Source organism: Tachysurus vachellii, chromosome 6 (genome assembly GCF_030014155.1).
Source record: "Tachysurus vachellii isolate PV-2020 chromosome 6, HZAU_Pvac_v1, whole genome shotgun sequence".
Classification (NCBI taxonomy): Eukaryota; Metazoa; Chordata; class Actinopteri; order Siluriformes; family Bagridae; genus Tachysurus; species Tachysurus vachellii.
Genome location: NC_083465.1, coordinates 10,963,301 through 10,979,115, shown reverse-complemented (window position 1 = coordinate 10,979,115; position 15,815 = coordinate 10,963,301). Strand labels below are relative to the sequence as shown.

Genomic DNA, 15,815 nt, shown 5'->3' with positions numbered 1-15,815 from the left:
TTTGATGGTTTACCTTAACACTAAATAAATATGGAAAGAAGAGTCAGATAATCCAATAAATCTCTTGGCATAATATTCAAATATAAACTTATAGTTAATTAATAAATGGTCACGTAGACTTTTACAGTAGTTCTAAGGACAGTACACTGGACTAAACACTGCCCAGGACACCTCAAGAGGAATAACATGAGCAAAACTGCAGATTATTTTACAAAGCATAAGGACGTTTGATTGTATATAACTAGGAGGGATGGACTGATCTGAATGAATGCACATTTATTTATTTAATGTTTATTTAATCACATTTATTTAATGAATGTACTTTATTTGTAGAGCCTTTTGGAGGAATCAGTTGCAGTTGGCAGTCCACACTGGGTTTCTCAGTGGGCCACATTAGCTGCTAATCACACAAGAACTGATCCTGAGGGTTCTGGGGCAGAACCCACACACTTCATTCATCAAGAGCGAGGTATGTGTCTTTATCTAACTAGATACACTGCATGTCCAATGTCCTGATGTACATTTTGAATTGTTGGTAAATTTTCAGTTTTACTAAAGTAAAAATGTGCAACAGCAGGAGATCTATCCAGATATTTTCAAATTCAAAAGCATTTCATAATATTTGTGTTTCAGAAGCTGATGCATTTGAATCAGGTGTATCTTTAAGGAGCACAGGCTCTGCCACCTCTAGCCAGGCTGAACGGAAGAGGAGGACACTGCCTCAGCTTCCCACGGAGGAGAAGAGCAGGCTGGGGAAGGTCTCCTCCACCACAGGACTACGCTCTGAGATTGGCGAGAAGCAAGACACAGAACTCCAAGAAAAACAACACAAAGGAGATGGTGAATGTGTTTCCACTCCCAGCAAGAAGGACACTACAAGTAGAAAGACAAACCAGGTGCAGACAGCCACCACAAAGCCTCTTGTGCCTCTTCTGGGAGGGGTAGAGAAGCAGAGTGAGGAGTCTTGCAGGAGGCGTGCTGAGGACAGGAGTAAAGGGAGTGATAGTGAGCGGAGCGGGAAGCCCCTTGTGCGTCAAGGCAGCTTTACCATCGATAAGCCAAGTGCCAATGTTCCACTTGAGCTTATCCCACGCATCAACCAACGACAGTCTGGGGGCCGAGAGAGAAGTGACTCAGCTGGCAGCATGGACACTGCCACCCTGCTCAAGGATACTGAGGCTGTTATGGCCTTTCTTGAGGCCAAACTGCGTGATGAGAAAAAGCTGGGTCCATCACCACCCCCTGGCTACCCTTCAGGACGCTCTTTTTCCCCAGAATTGGATACTGACGCAACTAAAGCAGCAGGCCGTAATGAAGTGCCACAGAAGCGCCGTTCTCTCAGCAGTCTACACAGAGAGAAAAGCAACACAAGCTTAGCTGGAAAGAGCACAACCAATGCACGGGAGAAACTGGAGAGAAAAGCCAAGCCCAAGACCTCAGATGGGCGCCTGGATTCCCGTCGCTCTGCCCATACAAGTCATCGGGCTCGCCAACCCTCTATGGACCTGACAGATGATGAACAGACTTCCTCATTGCCCATTTCCGACGTACTCTCTGATGACCAGGAGAACGGACGTAGCCCCTTCACCTTCCCCGATGACTTGCTGCACTCCAAAATGGACTCCTCTAAAGCTGCTAAAGCTGGTAAATCCAGCAGGACACACCAGACCAGCCCTGCCTCTATGGGCAAGCCTCAGTTGCCTCAGCCTCGGCCCACAAGGGCATCTCTTCTGAGACGTGCTCGACTTGGAGACACATCTGACACAGACCTGGCAGATGCGGACCGGGTGTCAGTTGCATCCGAAGTGTCCACTACCAGCTCCACATCCAGGCCACCATCGGGCAGGAAGGCACCATCTCGCATCGACATGCTGGCACAACCCAGACGCACTAGGCTTGGGTCCATGTCAGCGCGAAGCGACTCTGAAGCCACAGTGTCACGTAGCACTACATCGAGGATATCTGCTGAGACGGCTCTGAGACTGGGCTTACGCCCAACCAACCCAGCAGACAGCAAGCTGAACCCACGCCTGCGGGCAAACAGCGTCTCCAAGCTGACTGACACCAAAACGAAGACCACAGCATCCATCTCCAGTGCGCCAGCAGGTGAGCTCACATTACTTCTTACCTTATTTGGTATGGAATTAACCATTTTCACACAGAAAATTTATCATCTACAACAATAATATCCTAATCAGCTAACCATAAAAAGGAATGATATAAGATTAATGTAGAATAAAGACAAGCTCTTGGTACTTATTTCTTGATATAACAAGTATTTCCTTAATTCCTTGATTCTTCTGCTTGGTGCAGTACACTAAGCTGTTCTTCAACAAGACTAGTTAGTTTGTTTAGCATAACATTCTGCAGGCACAATGTACAACCTAGCTAGTCAAATAATTGCGCTGTTTAGCTTTTCTCTTCACAATAATAACCTCTAAACTGCCTCACTTCAAGGACTTTGGCCAAAACACCAAACGCTACAAATGCTAACATGACAAAAATGACTGCAATTATGAATGACCTTCCAGAGATTAAATTACAAATATCTAATCCTTTTATATTGATCCAAGTAAACCTTCACATTATTATAAAATGTACTAAAGTGGCCATTGGGTACATGTACAGACTACAGGGTTTTAGCCACTCAACCACAACGGGAGTTACTGGAGCATATCAAGAATTTGAGCATTTGGGTTTTTGGGTCAAGAGTGTTTTAAATGCCACTCTTGTATATAGAGTTAACCCTGGATACAACTATATTTAGGCATCATGTCTAGAAAGATTAGACATGTTTTCAGTTTGCCTGTGACCATTTCACTTGGGGTGGGGGCATTTCTTTCAGGCTGTGTCTCAGGCTTCTGGGCTTAATGGCTATTCACTTTGGTTGCCTTGTCTCAGTCTGGCATCTGTGTGCTGGCATTAAACATGGAGCTTTGCTGAAATAGGGTATTCCCCTGGAAATTCCTAGGCAAGAATAAAGATCACCAAATGCATTATATCTCAAGGGCAGCTCAGTAAACAGGGTGCAGAGCTTGTGTCTATGCTCAGCCTATCTAAATGACCTTCCTTTACAGGTCAGACAATTGACTTCACCTTAACACATAGATTTGCTGGGAACCTCTGGGAAGTAGGTCTGACAAATTAAAAGCAAATACCCATACTGAGACCCCACACCCTTGATCTTAGCAGATTTCTTTCCCACAGACACTAGCATTTCTTTCTCTGTATGCCTGATTGTTGTTGTCTGTCATCTGTTGTTGACCCTGCATGCGTATGTTATTCATAAAGAGCACGTTCACACAGAGATGTCTCAACCAGAGCCGGAAGAAGACCTAGCAGACGAGGAGCCCATGGGTACTGTACCACCTCTGGGCTGCGTGTGCATTTCCTTTGCTGTGTGTGGGGGTGTGATTTGTGTGTTGTGTGCTTTTTGTTTATTTGTGCCAGTGTCTATGCATGTCAGACCTTGGTCAAATATAAATCTAATGCAATAACGAAGACAAATACTTACAGCGCTCCATTCCATGCCGTTGAAAAGAGCCTTGCATTCTGTGGGTGTGGTGTTCATAAACTCTTACACATAATTGTATCATGTTCCAGAATAAAATCATATAGTCACATATTTAGATATTTATGTGCAGACTTAAACTGTGTATTTTCAGTACACCCAAATCCTCATGTTTGAGGGATGGACCATGGAAAAGATCGTCATGTTGGATGACTGGATCACCTCTAGGTGATATTAATGAACCATCATGAGAGTTGTTGTAGTATCATTGTCTGTCATTCTAACTCATTTGAATTATGCATTTTAAATCATAATGAATATCAGAAATCAAGCAAAATAAGTCTTTAAAACGTTAAAATACTAAAGGAGAAAAATGCAAAGCCCTCACTCTCAAGACCATGATATAAACATAGTGCAAACTAGACAAACTGGACTTATCTTACTTTTTTAATTCAAAAAGCTTCAAAGATTCAAAAGATTTCCAAGGGTTTTCTTTCTTTTGTTTGTTTTTCTTGGGTTGTTTTTGATTTAGAAAAAGTTGTTCCAGATGAGATAACCTCTGGATAGCAGGGTTTGGGTGTACATTTTTAGGTAATCATGTCTAGGGTCCATAGCACAGAACCAAGTGTAGGACTTACTGTAAATGTACCACTAAGAAAAGTCACCGGACTTGCTGATGCAAGCTTTGAGCAACGGTAATGAAAGGCTTCAAGTACAGCTTGTGTTGGATAGACTCCCCCTGATGGCATCATTCATAATAACAGGCTGCACAGACTTAGGATGAGCAAGCACAATATAAAACCTGCTTTATATATATATATATATATATATATATATGTATATATATATATATATATATATATATATACATATATATATATATATATATACACACACACAGTTAATGATGACATAACAGAGAATGCACAGCAGTGTATGAACTTTAATTAACCTTAACCACACTTTCTTTTTTTGCTTTTTGGAGAGATTTGGATAAAAATATTTTCCACTTTTTTGGGGGATCATGTGCACTGACATGATATTTCACTTTATATATTTTTAAAAAATCTTCAATCCTGAATGAAACAAGGTTTTGCTGTACTTTTGCAAGGCTTCTTATATTGTCAGCTTATACATATATACTATTATTAATATCTTCATAGGTAATAGATGGTGAGTGTTATTCTATTATTGTGATTCATTTTTATTTTTAATATTAGTTTAATTAGGAAAATAATCGTCTTTTGCCATGGGTTGTTATCAATGTGATCAAACCTTGTGACAGTGGGAATGGAGATGCTCTATCTGAGCCATTTGTGCCTTTGACGTTCTTCTCATCTTCTAACAGCACAGGTCTCACTGCCACTGTGTCTCATACTGACAGGAACCTTGATCTTAAACAATGACAAGAGATTTGAACCCTAAATTCCCACCCCTCATCAGCCTCTTACTCTCTCTCTCTCTCTCTCTCTCTCTCTCTCTCTCTCATGTGCCTTCATTAGAAGCTTATCTATTGTGTAGTCTATAGCATGTTCAGTATGTTTCACTCAGCTTCTTGCAGTAGATAAATTATGATTTGCTGGTGCTGTAGCATATTTAGAATTTTAAAATATTGCCAGCTAGTATAGCCTCGGGTCCACCGAATAATCACAGGTTCATGTGTTTCTGCAGCCAGCAGCAGATGGCGGCGACTTAATACAGAATACGGCTCCACTTCCGAAGACGAGTTTGGCTCGAACAGGAACTCGCCCAAAGCCGGGCGTCTGAGGCCAGGCACTGCTTTGCGTACCAGTAGACTGAGCAGCACAGGCACGGTGACAACAAACCCCGGCAGCATCACCATCAAACACAGGATGAGAGAGCAGGAGGAGTACATCAGAGACTGGACAGCCCACAGTGAAGAGATCGCCAGGTACTAATCAACTCCATGTAACACACTTGAACAAGCAAAATCTACTAAGAAACTGATCCTAGACTTTGCTGTTTTTTTTTACTAAAGGAACAAAGATTATACACTAAACTGAGTGGATGATCGTGATCAATGAAACATTAGAGTCTCGAAAAATCATTTCCAATTTACAATCATACTGCTTTGTGGAAAGAGACTCATACGAGATCTTTCCTCCAGAGCTCCTGTGTGTGAAAATAAAATAGTGCTTACACAGCAGGGTTCAGCCAGATGTTCATCCTGTGCTCAGAGTTGCAGTGACTTAGATTTTACAGCTGTCGGGTTTCTCTGCCCCAGGGAAATTTCATCACCATTCGATTTAATCTAGTGTAAATTTTGCTGATTTTTTAAAAACAGAGCAACGGCTTGCTCTTACCACGAGTGTAGTTCAGTCAGGAACCCACTCTCAACTCCTCATGGAAGTCTGTCTTATACAAATATCTTCTCCATAAATGCTCAGATCTTCTTTTACTTACTTTAAGTTATATTAAGACACGTCACATTAGTAATAATTTTGTTCGATACAGGAGGTATTCATAGGGTCTTGAAACCAATGGGAAATTTTATTTGTTTTCATTCATTTTTGAAACTTCAGCAAGCCTGTGTGACCACTGATTGCGTGAACTGCAGAGTTAGAGAATAAAGTCCATTTTGTATCGTATGTATGTTTTGTATGGACAATTATGCATGTACGGTTATGTTTATTTGTATATTGTATATTGATTTTCCACTGGTTTTGTGAGCATGCAGTGTAGGGCCCACCTTGTATGAGTTTTGTGTCTTGCTTTTGCATGTTTATGACCTCCCCTAGTTTTAAGCACCCCTCTGATGGTTAACAGGTTATTCCCCTGTGTGCGCAGGATCAGTCAGGACCTGGCCAAGGATCTGGCCATTCTGGCACGGGAGATCCATGACGTGGCCGGCGAGATCGACTCGGTCAGCTCCTCCGGCACAGCACCAAGCACCACGGTGAGCACGGCGGCCACAACGCCTGGCTCTGCCATCGACACCAAGGAGGAGGTACAGCCCGCTTCCCTAGAGAATTTATACCAAGCTGGCTTAAAGACTAATAGATGGGCTTTTTCTATTGGCTTTTTCAGTAAGGTTTTGTTAATGGTCTGTTAGCCCACAGAGACTTGCCTGTCTATCCCAGCCACAGTCAGGAAAGCAATCGGGAGGGTTTAGGAACTTTTAATTTTAGAACATTACAGAGCAGAGCAGTGGTAACACTGACCTACATTCTTCATTACTTCACCCTCTCATTTCATTACTTGTAGTTGGTAGAGCGAGTTTTTGATGAAAGTTTGAACTTTCGGAAGATCCCCCCTGTGGTGCAGACCAAGACTCCGGAGATGAACGGCCGGCCAGTGGAGCTGAGGCCACGAGCCCCAGACAGTCTGGATCCCCAGAATGCACTGCGCAGACGGACATGGAACCGAGATGAGGTCAGACCGGTATGAAACATATAACCTGCACCAATCTTAGACATACATACTGAAATTTAGACTCATACAACATGTGTATTCAACGTGTATAATATGCGTGCAATAATATTTGCTTCAAATATGCAGCATTTAGTCTATTAGAATCAAGTCCTAGTGTTTTCTCTCTCTGTGGGGTTCATTTAGACAGAGAGAGAGAGAGAAAATGCAGCAATCACACTCAGGTTCAAACCAGAACAACACGTCCAAGGCTCGGTTTAATTACAGAGTGAAAGCGATTCAACCCTGAATCGACTTAACTGCAAGACCTGAGCTAAAATGCTGTGTGTTTTGGGATGTGCGTGACATTTTTAGGCCAAAGGACAGCACTAACTTATGTTTTCGCTGTTTGGTCCAAGTAAATTGGTGGATATGATATAGAAATCGTTTCGGTAAATAACTAACCAACTGACTGCGTACCTTTTTTTTAAATATATAATTATGTTAGAGGGGTCACAGAGGCATTGTGGTTAGTGTGTTTGTCTCACACCTCCAGGGTTTGGGGTTTGAATCCCGCCCTGGAGTTTGCATGTTCTCCCTGTACTTCAGGGTTTTCTCTGGGTACTCTGGTTTCCTCCCCAATCCAAAGACATCCACTGTAAGCTGATTGGCATCTCTAAATTGTCCAGAGTGTGTGAGTGTGTGTGATTGTGTCCTGTGATGTTTTGGCACCCTGTAATTATGTAATCATTTATTTTGCATAGACTCTGTTCTCTGTTTTTATGTTTAATACTCATACTTGGTAAAGGTTCGTTTACCTTGTCTCATCATTTCTGACTAATAAACGAGTAAGTTCAGCCCTACACATACTTTTGGTTTGTTTAATTAAGTGCAGTGTGAAAGTAAACCAAAATGGAAATGATTCAAGAATTTTTTTTTTGCTCTGATTTAGCACATGAATTATTGTGTAGAAATGCTTTTAAATTCATTTGAATTTGATTGCTTGAAAGTCTGATGATTTTTTTTTCTCTGCACCATTGCACTTATTGTCCATATTTATTTAGACCATCCACACAGTTCGTGTTAGTTATTTTAAATATTATTTAGTAATATTTAAGTAAATAAAGTTTCATTTCTTGTAATGTGTAGCTTGTGAATGAACATACACGTACTCCCTGGCGTTTCGTGTCTGAATTGCTTACGATCCTGTTGTACGATCTTATAGGCGGTGCTAGACAGCTTGCTGCTGACATCAGTCTCTCAGCTGTCCTCCAAAATCCGCCAATCTGTGGACAAAACGGCAGGCAAAATCAAGTTAGTACTAAAACATTCCACGCTTATCGTTACCAAAATGCAAAACAGAAAAAAAAATACATCAGATATTTTAGTGAAGCACTAATGTTGGAATTGCTTGTGTTTAAGGATTTTGTTTAAGGACAAGGACAGGAACTGGGACGACATTGAGAGCAAACTGAGCTCAGAGACTGATTTACCACTCCTCAAAACCACTAACAAGGTGCGTATAATCAGTATAACCCAATTAGTATGATCATCAGGTTCAGATGCTTTATTGCTTTATTAATAAATGTTGTTCTCTCATAGGAAATCTCAACAATTCTAACTGAGCTGAAGAGGGTGGAGAAGCAGATCCAAGGTGAGGTTGAAATCGATGCTGTAGAAAAACATCTCATCCTAACTTCGTCCTTCTCATAACTGCGTACTCAAACGCAGACCTTGGCTCCCGAGTATCTTGTCGTCTTCTCTCAAGAATGTGTTAGTTCACTTAATAGCGTCTGCGCTGTTCAGACCTTTAAATGAACCTTACAAGTTTGAAATGTACACTGTATTAAAAGGGACTACATGATATCCTGTCAAAAGTCAAGCCAAAATATCACTGACGCCCTCTCGTGGCTGGCTGCAGTCACTATCTTTAACTCCACCCAATCCTACAGAAACGAATTTAAAATCCTTGTCCTAGTAGAAGTTAAAATCCTAATTCTTGTTCAAGCAACATGCTTTTTTCTGTGATGTCGGTTCTTGAAGACAGCTTTAGTCTGTGTCTCTTTCAGTGGAATTTTCAATATGTTTTTTTGGTCCTGAGCTTACTGTGTACATTCAATCTTTTTTCATCTGGTTTTTCTCCCACATTCAAAAAAAAAATCATGGCAGTAAGTAAACAAGTGGCTAAAATTGTGTGAATGTTTGTGTTCTGCAATGGATTTTTATAACATCCAGGGTGGTCCAGGTCACATCCAGGTCACATCAGACCGACTGTGACCCTGACAGGGATAAATGGTTATTGTAAATGAAAGAAGGTATGAAATATGTGTATTATAGTAGTTTGGTGTATAGGTTTAGTTGAGCTGCTGTGTTGTTTAGTATTATAACGCATTCACCAGCTTCACCGGTAACGAAGCTGAGTAGTATGTTTGTCTCGCACCTCCAAGGATGGAGGTTCGATTCCCGTCTCCTCCCTGTGTGTGTGATAGTAGGTTAACCTGTGCTTCAGAGGTTTCCTCAAGGTACTTCAGTTTCCTCCCCAGTACAAAGACATGTGCTGTAGGCTGACTGGTATCTCTAAATCGCCTGTAGTGTGTGAGTATGTGTGTGATTGTGCCCTGTGATGGATTGTGACCCTGTATCCCTGGCCTTGTGCCCCGAATCCCCTGGGATACACGCCAGGCTTCTTGCGACCTGCATAGTACAAGCGGTTCAGAAACGGGACGGATCGACAGATGTAGTTTCACCAGTAGCCTCATTAGTCCAGTAGCAGTAGTAAGTAGTAGATGTAGTAAAGTAGCTGTCATCAATCTCAAAGCTGCGTAATTGCTGTTAATAGTAGAATTTTCTGCAGGTTAAGGTATAATTAACCTCTTATTATGTATTCAGTTTCTTCTGGAAGATGACGCACTGATTGCTCTTTTTATCAGTTAGCATAACTGCATTCTGTAAACATGTCCATAATGAGTATGGATGGGAAGCTATTAATTTACTTAATAAATCTGATTAAACTTTGGTTATAAAGCAGCACAATGGGAAACTGTTTTAATATCATACTTCTGTTTAATATATTAAGTACATGCTTATGAATAATCTTCCTCTCTGTTCCGTAGCTATAAATATCATGGTAGACCCGGACGGAACCCTGGACGCGCTTACCAGTCTAGCCCTGGTGAGTCCCACTACACCCAAACCCAAGACCAGCAACGGAGCCTCCAAACCTTCCTCCACTAACTCCCCTAACCGAGAGCTCCCCAGCACTGGACTGAGCCGTCCTCAAGCCAGTGGAGGCTCGAGCGCCATTACTAACAAATGAAGGACAGGAACTCTGAGAATTGAGCGAACCGGACCTCTAATAGCTAATTCTCTCTGACCTGATAGACCTTTACCTGTACATATTGTCTGTACCACTTCCTTTCAAGCACTCCAATGGAATGTCCATCTTTGTCCAAGTGAAGTTGATGAAAGTCACACCTGTTGATTTGGACAGTGATATACAGTGCAGCTACACAAGCACACACACACACACAGCTTCTGGTGAAGAAGAGGTGAAGAGCCATTGATCAGAGGCTTGTAATGCTGGACTTCTTCCACATGTCTGATGTTAGTATTACCTGCCTGTGCGTTGCTGCAAATGTGTACGTTCCCTTCCAGGCATGAAGCAAGTGGACTTTGTAAGCCAACTTCGACAAAAACGACTCCGAGTGCCTGTCTTCTCCCCTCTGTAAGCATTCTCTCCTCAAATAGCAACTCTTTCTTATAAAGTGACTTTTCTTTCTGAAATGAGAGTGTTGGTTTAAAAGACTTAACGGAATTTTAACCGTGAAGGGAAGGTTTGTGAGAAGTGTTAAATATCACGAAGCTAAGCATGAACCAGTTTGCCAAAGTAAGTCCAATCCTGTGCATACACTCAACAATTAGAAATTTCATCCAACTGATTTTTTATTTCTTTTTTGATTAAACAAAGTGCATTTATGCTATTATTATCAGCATAGGCCAACTCAGTGATTTTGGTTCCTGTAAACAGAGCAGTCACTGAATTACGCAATCCTCATGCACTGATTTTTTCTTTTTTTTAGACTACCGGATAGGTAGCAAACTTCATACGTGGTTGAGATTTCAATCATCGTTTCCTTTTCTCCCCATGTCGGAAGGAAGAAAAAATGCAGTATTACACAACGTATTAGTGAAATGCAACAGGGTTTATGTCACATCTGTGAAGATCTCTGAGCCTTAAAACAAACAGCCTTTAACGCAAGGTTCGTTCACATTCTGAATATGTTACGGTCAGTCGAAAGCGTTAACGTTTTAATCTCAGTACTAATGTTTTCTAATCAGAGTATGCAAAATACAGGGATTCATACAGACAGAAGTGAGAGTTGGGCAGTTTGTCAGCATTTTCTCAAATCTCCACAAGCTCATTAGTCATGATTTGCTCATGAAGGTATTCCAGCATATGGTGTAGGTGCTGTTTTTGTCTTACTCTTCTGACACCTTGTGCTGCTCGGCTGAATTCAGGGTCACGGGGAAAGGGTGAGGGACGAGCGTACCACGAGCGTACGCTGCCTTTCACTGTGAATCTTCGTGTCGTAGAGAGAGAGAGAGTGACAGAGAGAGAGAGTAGTGCGACTGTCATTAGGAACTAAAACAAATAGTGAAAACATTTATTTTGTCGTCGTTGCTGTTGTTGAAAAATGTTTTAGCCAAGTGCCCACTGTGGAAAATCTAGTTCCTGGGCAGTTTTAGGAAAGAAAATCATAATGTAGTGTACACAAGTGTCATTTTAAGGTTCCTGGACTCCTGTAAGTTAATGTTATGTGTGTTAAAGGTGAAACAGGGCATCAAACACCAAAATCATATCTCTACATCATACTGCTCTCATAACACCATGTATTTTGAGTGGGACGATCCTTCTGCCCACTAAAACACACCTTTTCAAATAGTAGTATCATTTATAATATATTGTACATGTTTTACATTTGACAGGGAACAGAAAACATGCTTGGTACAGTTTTGTTGTTGTTTTGGTTTGTTTATTTTTTTTGGTTTTATGTTTGTTTCAGTTTACATTCACAGCTGTAAAATATCTTTTTTTTTTCTTTTCATCAATTTTGATGAACGTGTTTATTTATTTTATTTTTGTTAAATGTCTTGAATATTTTTTATTTTATTTTCTTTTTTTGCATTTTTGTTGTTTTTATTTTTTTAATGGAATCTTTCCCATGCTCTCAATAAAAGAGAAAATATTCCTGGACCCTAATGAAACGTAATTGTCTGCATATATCCTGCATTTGAATAAAGTCTTTGATGGAAATCATGACTGAAACTTTTATAAATGACTTTTATAATCATTCGACTATCTAGTTTAGAAGTCAGAAAGAAAAATACATACACACTTTTTAATATTAATATTGCAAAAAAGGACATTAAAAAAAGACCACCAGAAAAAACAAACACCAGAACCTTTTTTTTTTTTAAAGAGAACTGGCAAAAACTGTTGCATGATTTAAAAACTTTTCATTGAACAAAATTATTCCTTTAATAAGTAGCTTCCTTTTTGGTGGACATTATTAAATAACATTATTAATTGCTCCCAATTTTTAGAAAGTGTTACTTTTGACAATTATGAGTTTGCACAGTTGTAAACTCCCCTCATCGTCCGTGCATTCAGCGTAGAAAACGGATGTAACTGGTACCAGATTTTATCTAGGAATTTAAGAGTACTAAAAATAAAGGATTTCATAAAGTCGAATAACCTTTAATGCAATTACTAATCTCATATTTACATAATTTACCTATCTTAACACAACGCACAGAAATCTGGTATAAAATCATGGTATTACAATCCATCAAAGCGGCGTCTCCGGCCTGTGCTTCAGCTACGCACTGCATGTGAATCAGGAACAGAACTGAACATTCTTTTTCTGAAAATAGACATAAGAAAAATCTAGAAATATCTTGCACTGATGCTGAGTTTCTGTTGTGACTTGCTGTCGCTCTAGGACTCCAGGGTCAAGCCTTTCCATGACTTTGCCTGTTCTCGCTTATACTGCTCCAGCTCCTTCAAAAACAAGGCAAAGAGGATACATTAATGAACTCATGAAAGGGTTTCAAACAAACACACTAAATCTACACACTAACCCTTCATAACACACACACACACTGCACTTTGACACACTATCTGTTGCTCCATGTGGTATTTATTTGCTCTAAGTACTCCAGGCACTCAGCCATTAGAAAAGCCAGTGAGGAGAAATCAGGCGATAGGGTAGATTCTAAAAGGTTACACAGCTGTCAAAGCTGGATTTATGGCCTGTATCGAAAGATGACGTGTACATGCAGAGCTTTAAAAAAAAGTTTCTTGTAGCCTTGTACAGATATAGGAGAACGTTCAACCTGGTGAGTTTTAAACAGAATTAGCTAGCTAAGTTATCTTCAGTCTTTACAGCAATTCTACAGCATATTACATTACATACAACTGAGAAACTGAGGTTTGGGGGCTTTACTTTACATAGGGGCCCAGAAGTGGCAGTTTGGTGGACCTGGGATTTGAGCTTACAACCTTCCAATTGGTAGTCCAACGCCTTAAGCACTAGGCTACCACACCCACCATGATATGGGGATGTAGACATGGACATGATATGGAAGTTTGCAGGGGTAACTAGACAACTGTAAACAGGCTGTTCTAGGTGCACTGCATTGTGAGAACAAACTCCAATAAGAAAAAGCAATAATACTAAATATAATAATATTGAAAAAAATATTTTGTGGCCACCTGACCATCACAACCTTGTTGAGCATCCCATCTCACCACATCCCAAAACCACGGGCATTAATATTGAGCCATGTTCCTTTACTCATATAATAATATCCACTCTACTAAGTAGGATTTCCTCTAGCTTTTGGAGTGTAGCTTTTTCCACTAGCTTTTCTGTAGGGATTGGTGCTCATCCATTAACCTGGGATGCAATCAGTGTTCCAATTCATTCCATATGGTGATCGGTGGTGTCCAGGTCATGGCTCTGAAGATCTTCCACATTATCCTCAACATTCTATGTCAATAAAATTCTCATGTAGCTCGCTTTGCGGACAGCAGCACAATCGTGTTGGAACAATTTTTACGCCTCTTAGTTTCTTAACAAAGGGAAGTCTGGAGCCTGAAATGTTTTTAAAGCATGATTATTAAAGTGTATGTGTATGCTCAGTACCTGGTCTTTCTGTGCTCTCATGGCATCTATAAGAGGCTCACTGAACTGGGGGTCTTTGGCTGGATCCTTCACTTCTTTGCGTTCACTAGTGCTCTGGAGAAAGAAATAAAAAAGACACGCAATTATTAGTAGCTTTTAATGGTTTGTATGTGTCCGTTCTGTTTTGTGAGAATTGTGTTAGGGTACCTCTGGAGGAAAAAACCTTTCAAAAACTTTTTTCCACAGTTCCAGTGGGGTTTTAGCGTGCAGCGTCCCGAGATCAACATCAACAGATCCTGAATCAGAAAACTGAATTAAAGCACTACTGTGTCTACTGATACTAAACATTCAAAAGATGCCAAATGCTGTTGTTTCTGACAAATGTTTACACTGCAGGTAATACCATGGATTCTTGTAATATCACTAATATAATACCATACAATAGTAAACAGCAGCTGATGCTATAAGCACTCACCTATTTGACTGAGAGAGTCCATGCCTGCTGGAATTATGAGAGGTTTGCTGTGGTCTGTAGACAAGTACTTCCTTTCAAAAAGAATAAGAATAATTGATCATTTCATCATTATTAAATCACTAGGTTATAAATCCTTGCAGATGTACATCTTTAGAATAAATAGCTGGTGTATTTTAATCACTCTTACCCTCTATCAGTCCCAAAAGCTAGATGATTGATGAAGTTCTTGACTTTAGACATAGTTGTCTCCAATTTGCTGCTCGTGAACTACAAAAATGATGGTAGAAATGAACAGATATCCACTTATATAAGCAATTAACGACAACGTTGTAAACTGTTATGTCTTTAAGAACAATCTAAAGTAACATACTATCAGGGATGCACCGTAGTAATGAGCCAGAAAACGCAGGGTCTTACAAATCACCTTCCTCTTCTCGGACTCAAAATCCTACAGACACAGTTAAGTTATTGATGAAGATGATGTCCAGTTTTTTTTTTTAATTCTATTTATTTATTTATTTTTAAGTGTGATTTTAAAAAACTCCATTCCCACCGAATAATGATTAGTTTAAAATGTCATGCCAAATTTTTTTAATATATTCAATTCATTTGTATAGCGCTTTTAACGATACACGTTGAACAGAATAAAAAATGTAAAAAGTTTAAAAAGTGTTCGAAATTAAATTACAATTTATATCTAACACTAATCACTAATGAAAAGCTGGAGGCGACGGTAGAAATGAACTCACTGAGATGACATGAGGAAGAAACCTTGAGAGAAACCAGACTCCGAAGGGAACCTCATCCTCATTTGGGTGTTATTGTGCAGTAAATAACGTAAATGTAAATAATGTCCTTTCTACAACAGTTTGTAGTTGAGTGGATTTAAGCAGCCAAGAGCTCCTGAGAAACTAACACGTAAAATTCCCATGAGTCTTACCTGAAAAATATCAAACTTGCTCCCGATCATAAGAAGAGGCACAGGGAAGGGGCTGATGAGCTCTCTGTCCTATTGCAGGCACACAGTCATATGTTAGAGTTCAAAAAAAGGAAACACTTATTATTAATAACAATGGAAACGCATTGCTCACTGGGTGGTCTTTGGGGAGGATACGTAATGCACTGCTTTGGTTTGGCTGTTTGCTGGGTCTGGACTCTCCTGGTCTCTTGGTTATAGCAAACGCCTTTTCCACTTGGTTTAGAGCTGCCTGAAGGAGTTTCTCCATGGTGGTCCAGAGTGTATTGGGCTTAGACAGATCCAGTACCAACACCA

General features: G+C 40.2%; 2 protein-coding genes across 3 annotated transcripts in view; one reads left to right on the top strand and one right to left on the bottom strand.

Moving 5' to 3' along the window:
* cep170aa (centrosomal protein 170Aa) overlaps positions 1–11,986 on the top strand; it is a 45,595-nt gene extending 33,609 nt beyond the window's left edge. The window contains exons 11-20 of one of the 2 annotated variants that reach the window (XM_060872154.1): positions 334–469; positions 634–2,106; positions 3,292–3,357; positions 5,183–5,423; positions 6,299–6,479; positions 6,737–6,913; positions 8,106–8,194; positions 8,303–8,396; positions 8,483–8,534; positions 9,994–11,986. In XM_060872154.1, coding sequence (XP_060728137.1) covers positions 334–469; positions 634–2,106; positions 3,292–3,357; positions 5,183–5,423; positions 6,299–6,479; positions 6,737–6,913; positions 8,106–8,194; positions 8,303–8,396; positions 8,483–8,534; positions 9,994–10,196 — 2,712 coding nt within the window. In that variant the 3' untranslated portion in view covers positions 10,197–11,986. The remainder of the gene's footprint in view (positions 1–333; positions 470–633; positions 2,107–3,291; positions 3,358–5,182; positions 5,424–6,298; positions 6,480–6,736; positions 6,914–8,105; positions 8,195–8,302; positions 8,397–8,482; positions 8,535–9,993) is intronic. The other variant, XM_060872155.1, reaches the window with a different exon arrangement.
* A 456-nt stretch (positions 11,987–12,442) lies between these two features.
* Positions 12,443–15,815, bottom strand: part of dync2li1 (dynein, cytoplasmic 2, light intermediate chain 1) — a 5,811-nt gene continuing 2,438 nt past the window's right edge. Inside the window, exons 6-13 of the mRNA XM_060872156.1 lie at positions 15,634–15,815; positions 15,483–15,551; positions 14,913–14,990; positions 14,730–14,809; positions 14,543–14,613; positions 14,275–14,363; positions 14,089–14,181; positions 12,443–12,941 (exon numbers count right to left, since the gene is read on the bottom strand). The exon at positions 15,634–15,815 is cut by the window's right edge and continues 11 nt beyond it. Of these exons, the coding sequence (XP_060728139.1) occupies positions 12,879–12,941; positions 14,089–14,181; positions 14,275–14,363; positions 14,543–14,613; positions 14,730–14,809; positions 14,913–14,990; positions 15,483–15,551; positions 15,634–15,815 (725 nt within the window). The 3' untranslated portion in view covers positions 12,443–12,878. The remainder of the gene's footprint in view (positions 12,942–14,088; positions 14,182–14,274; positions 14,364–14,542; positions 14,614–14,729; positions 14,810–14,912; positions 14,991–15,482; positions 15,552–15,633) is intronic.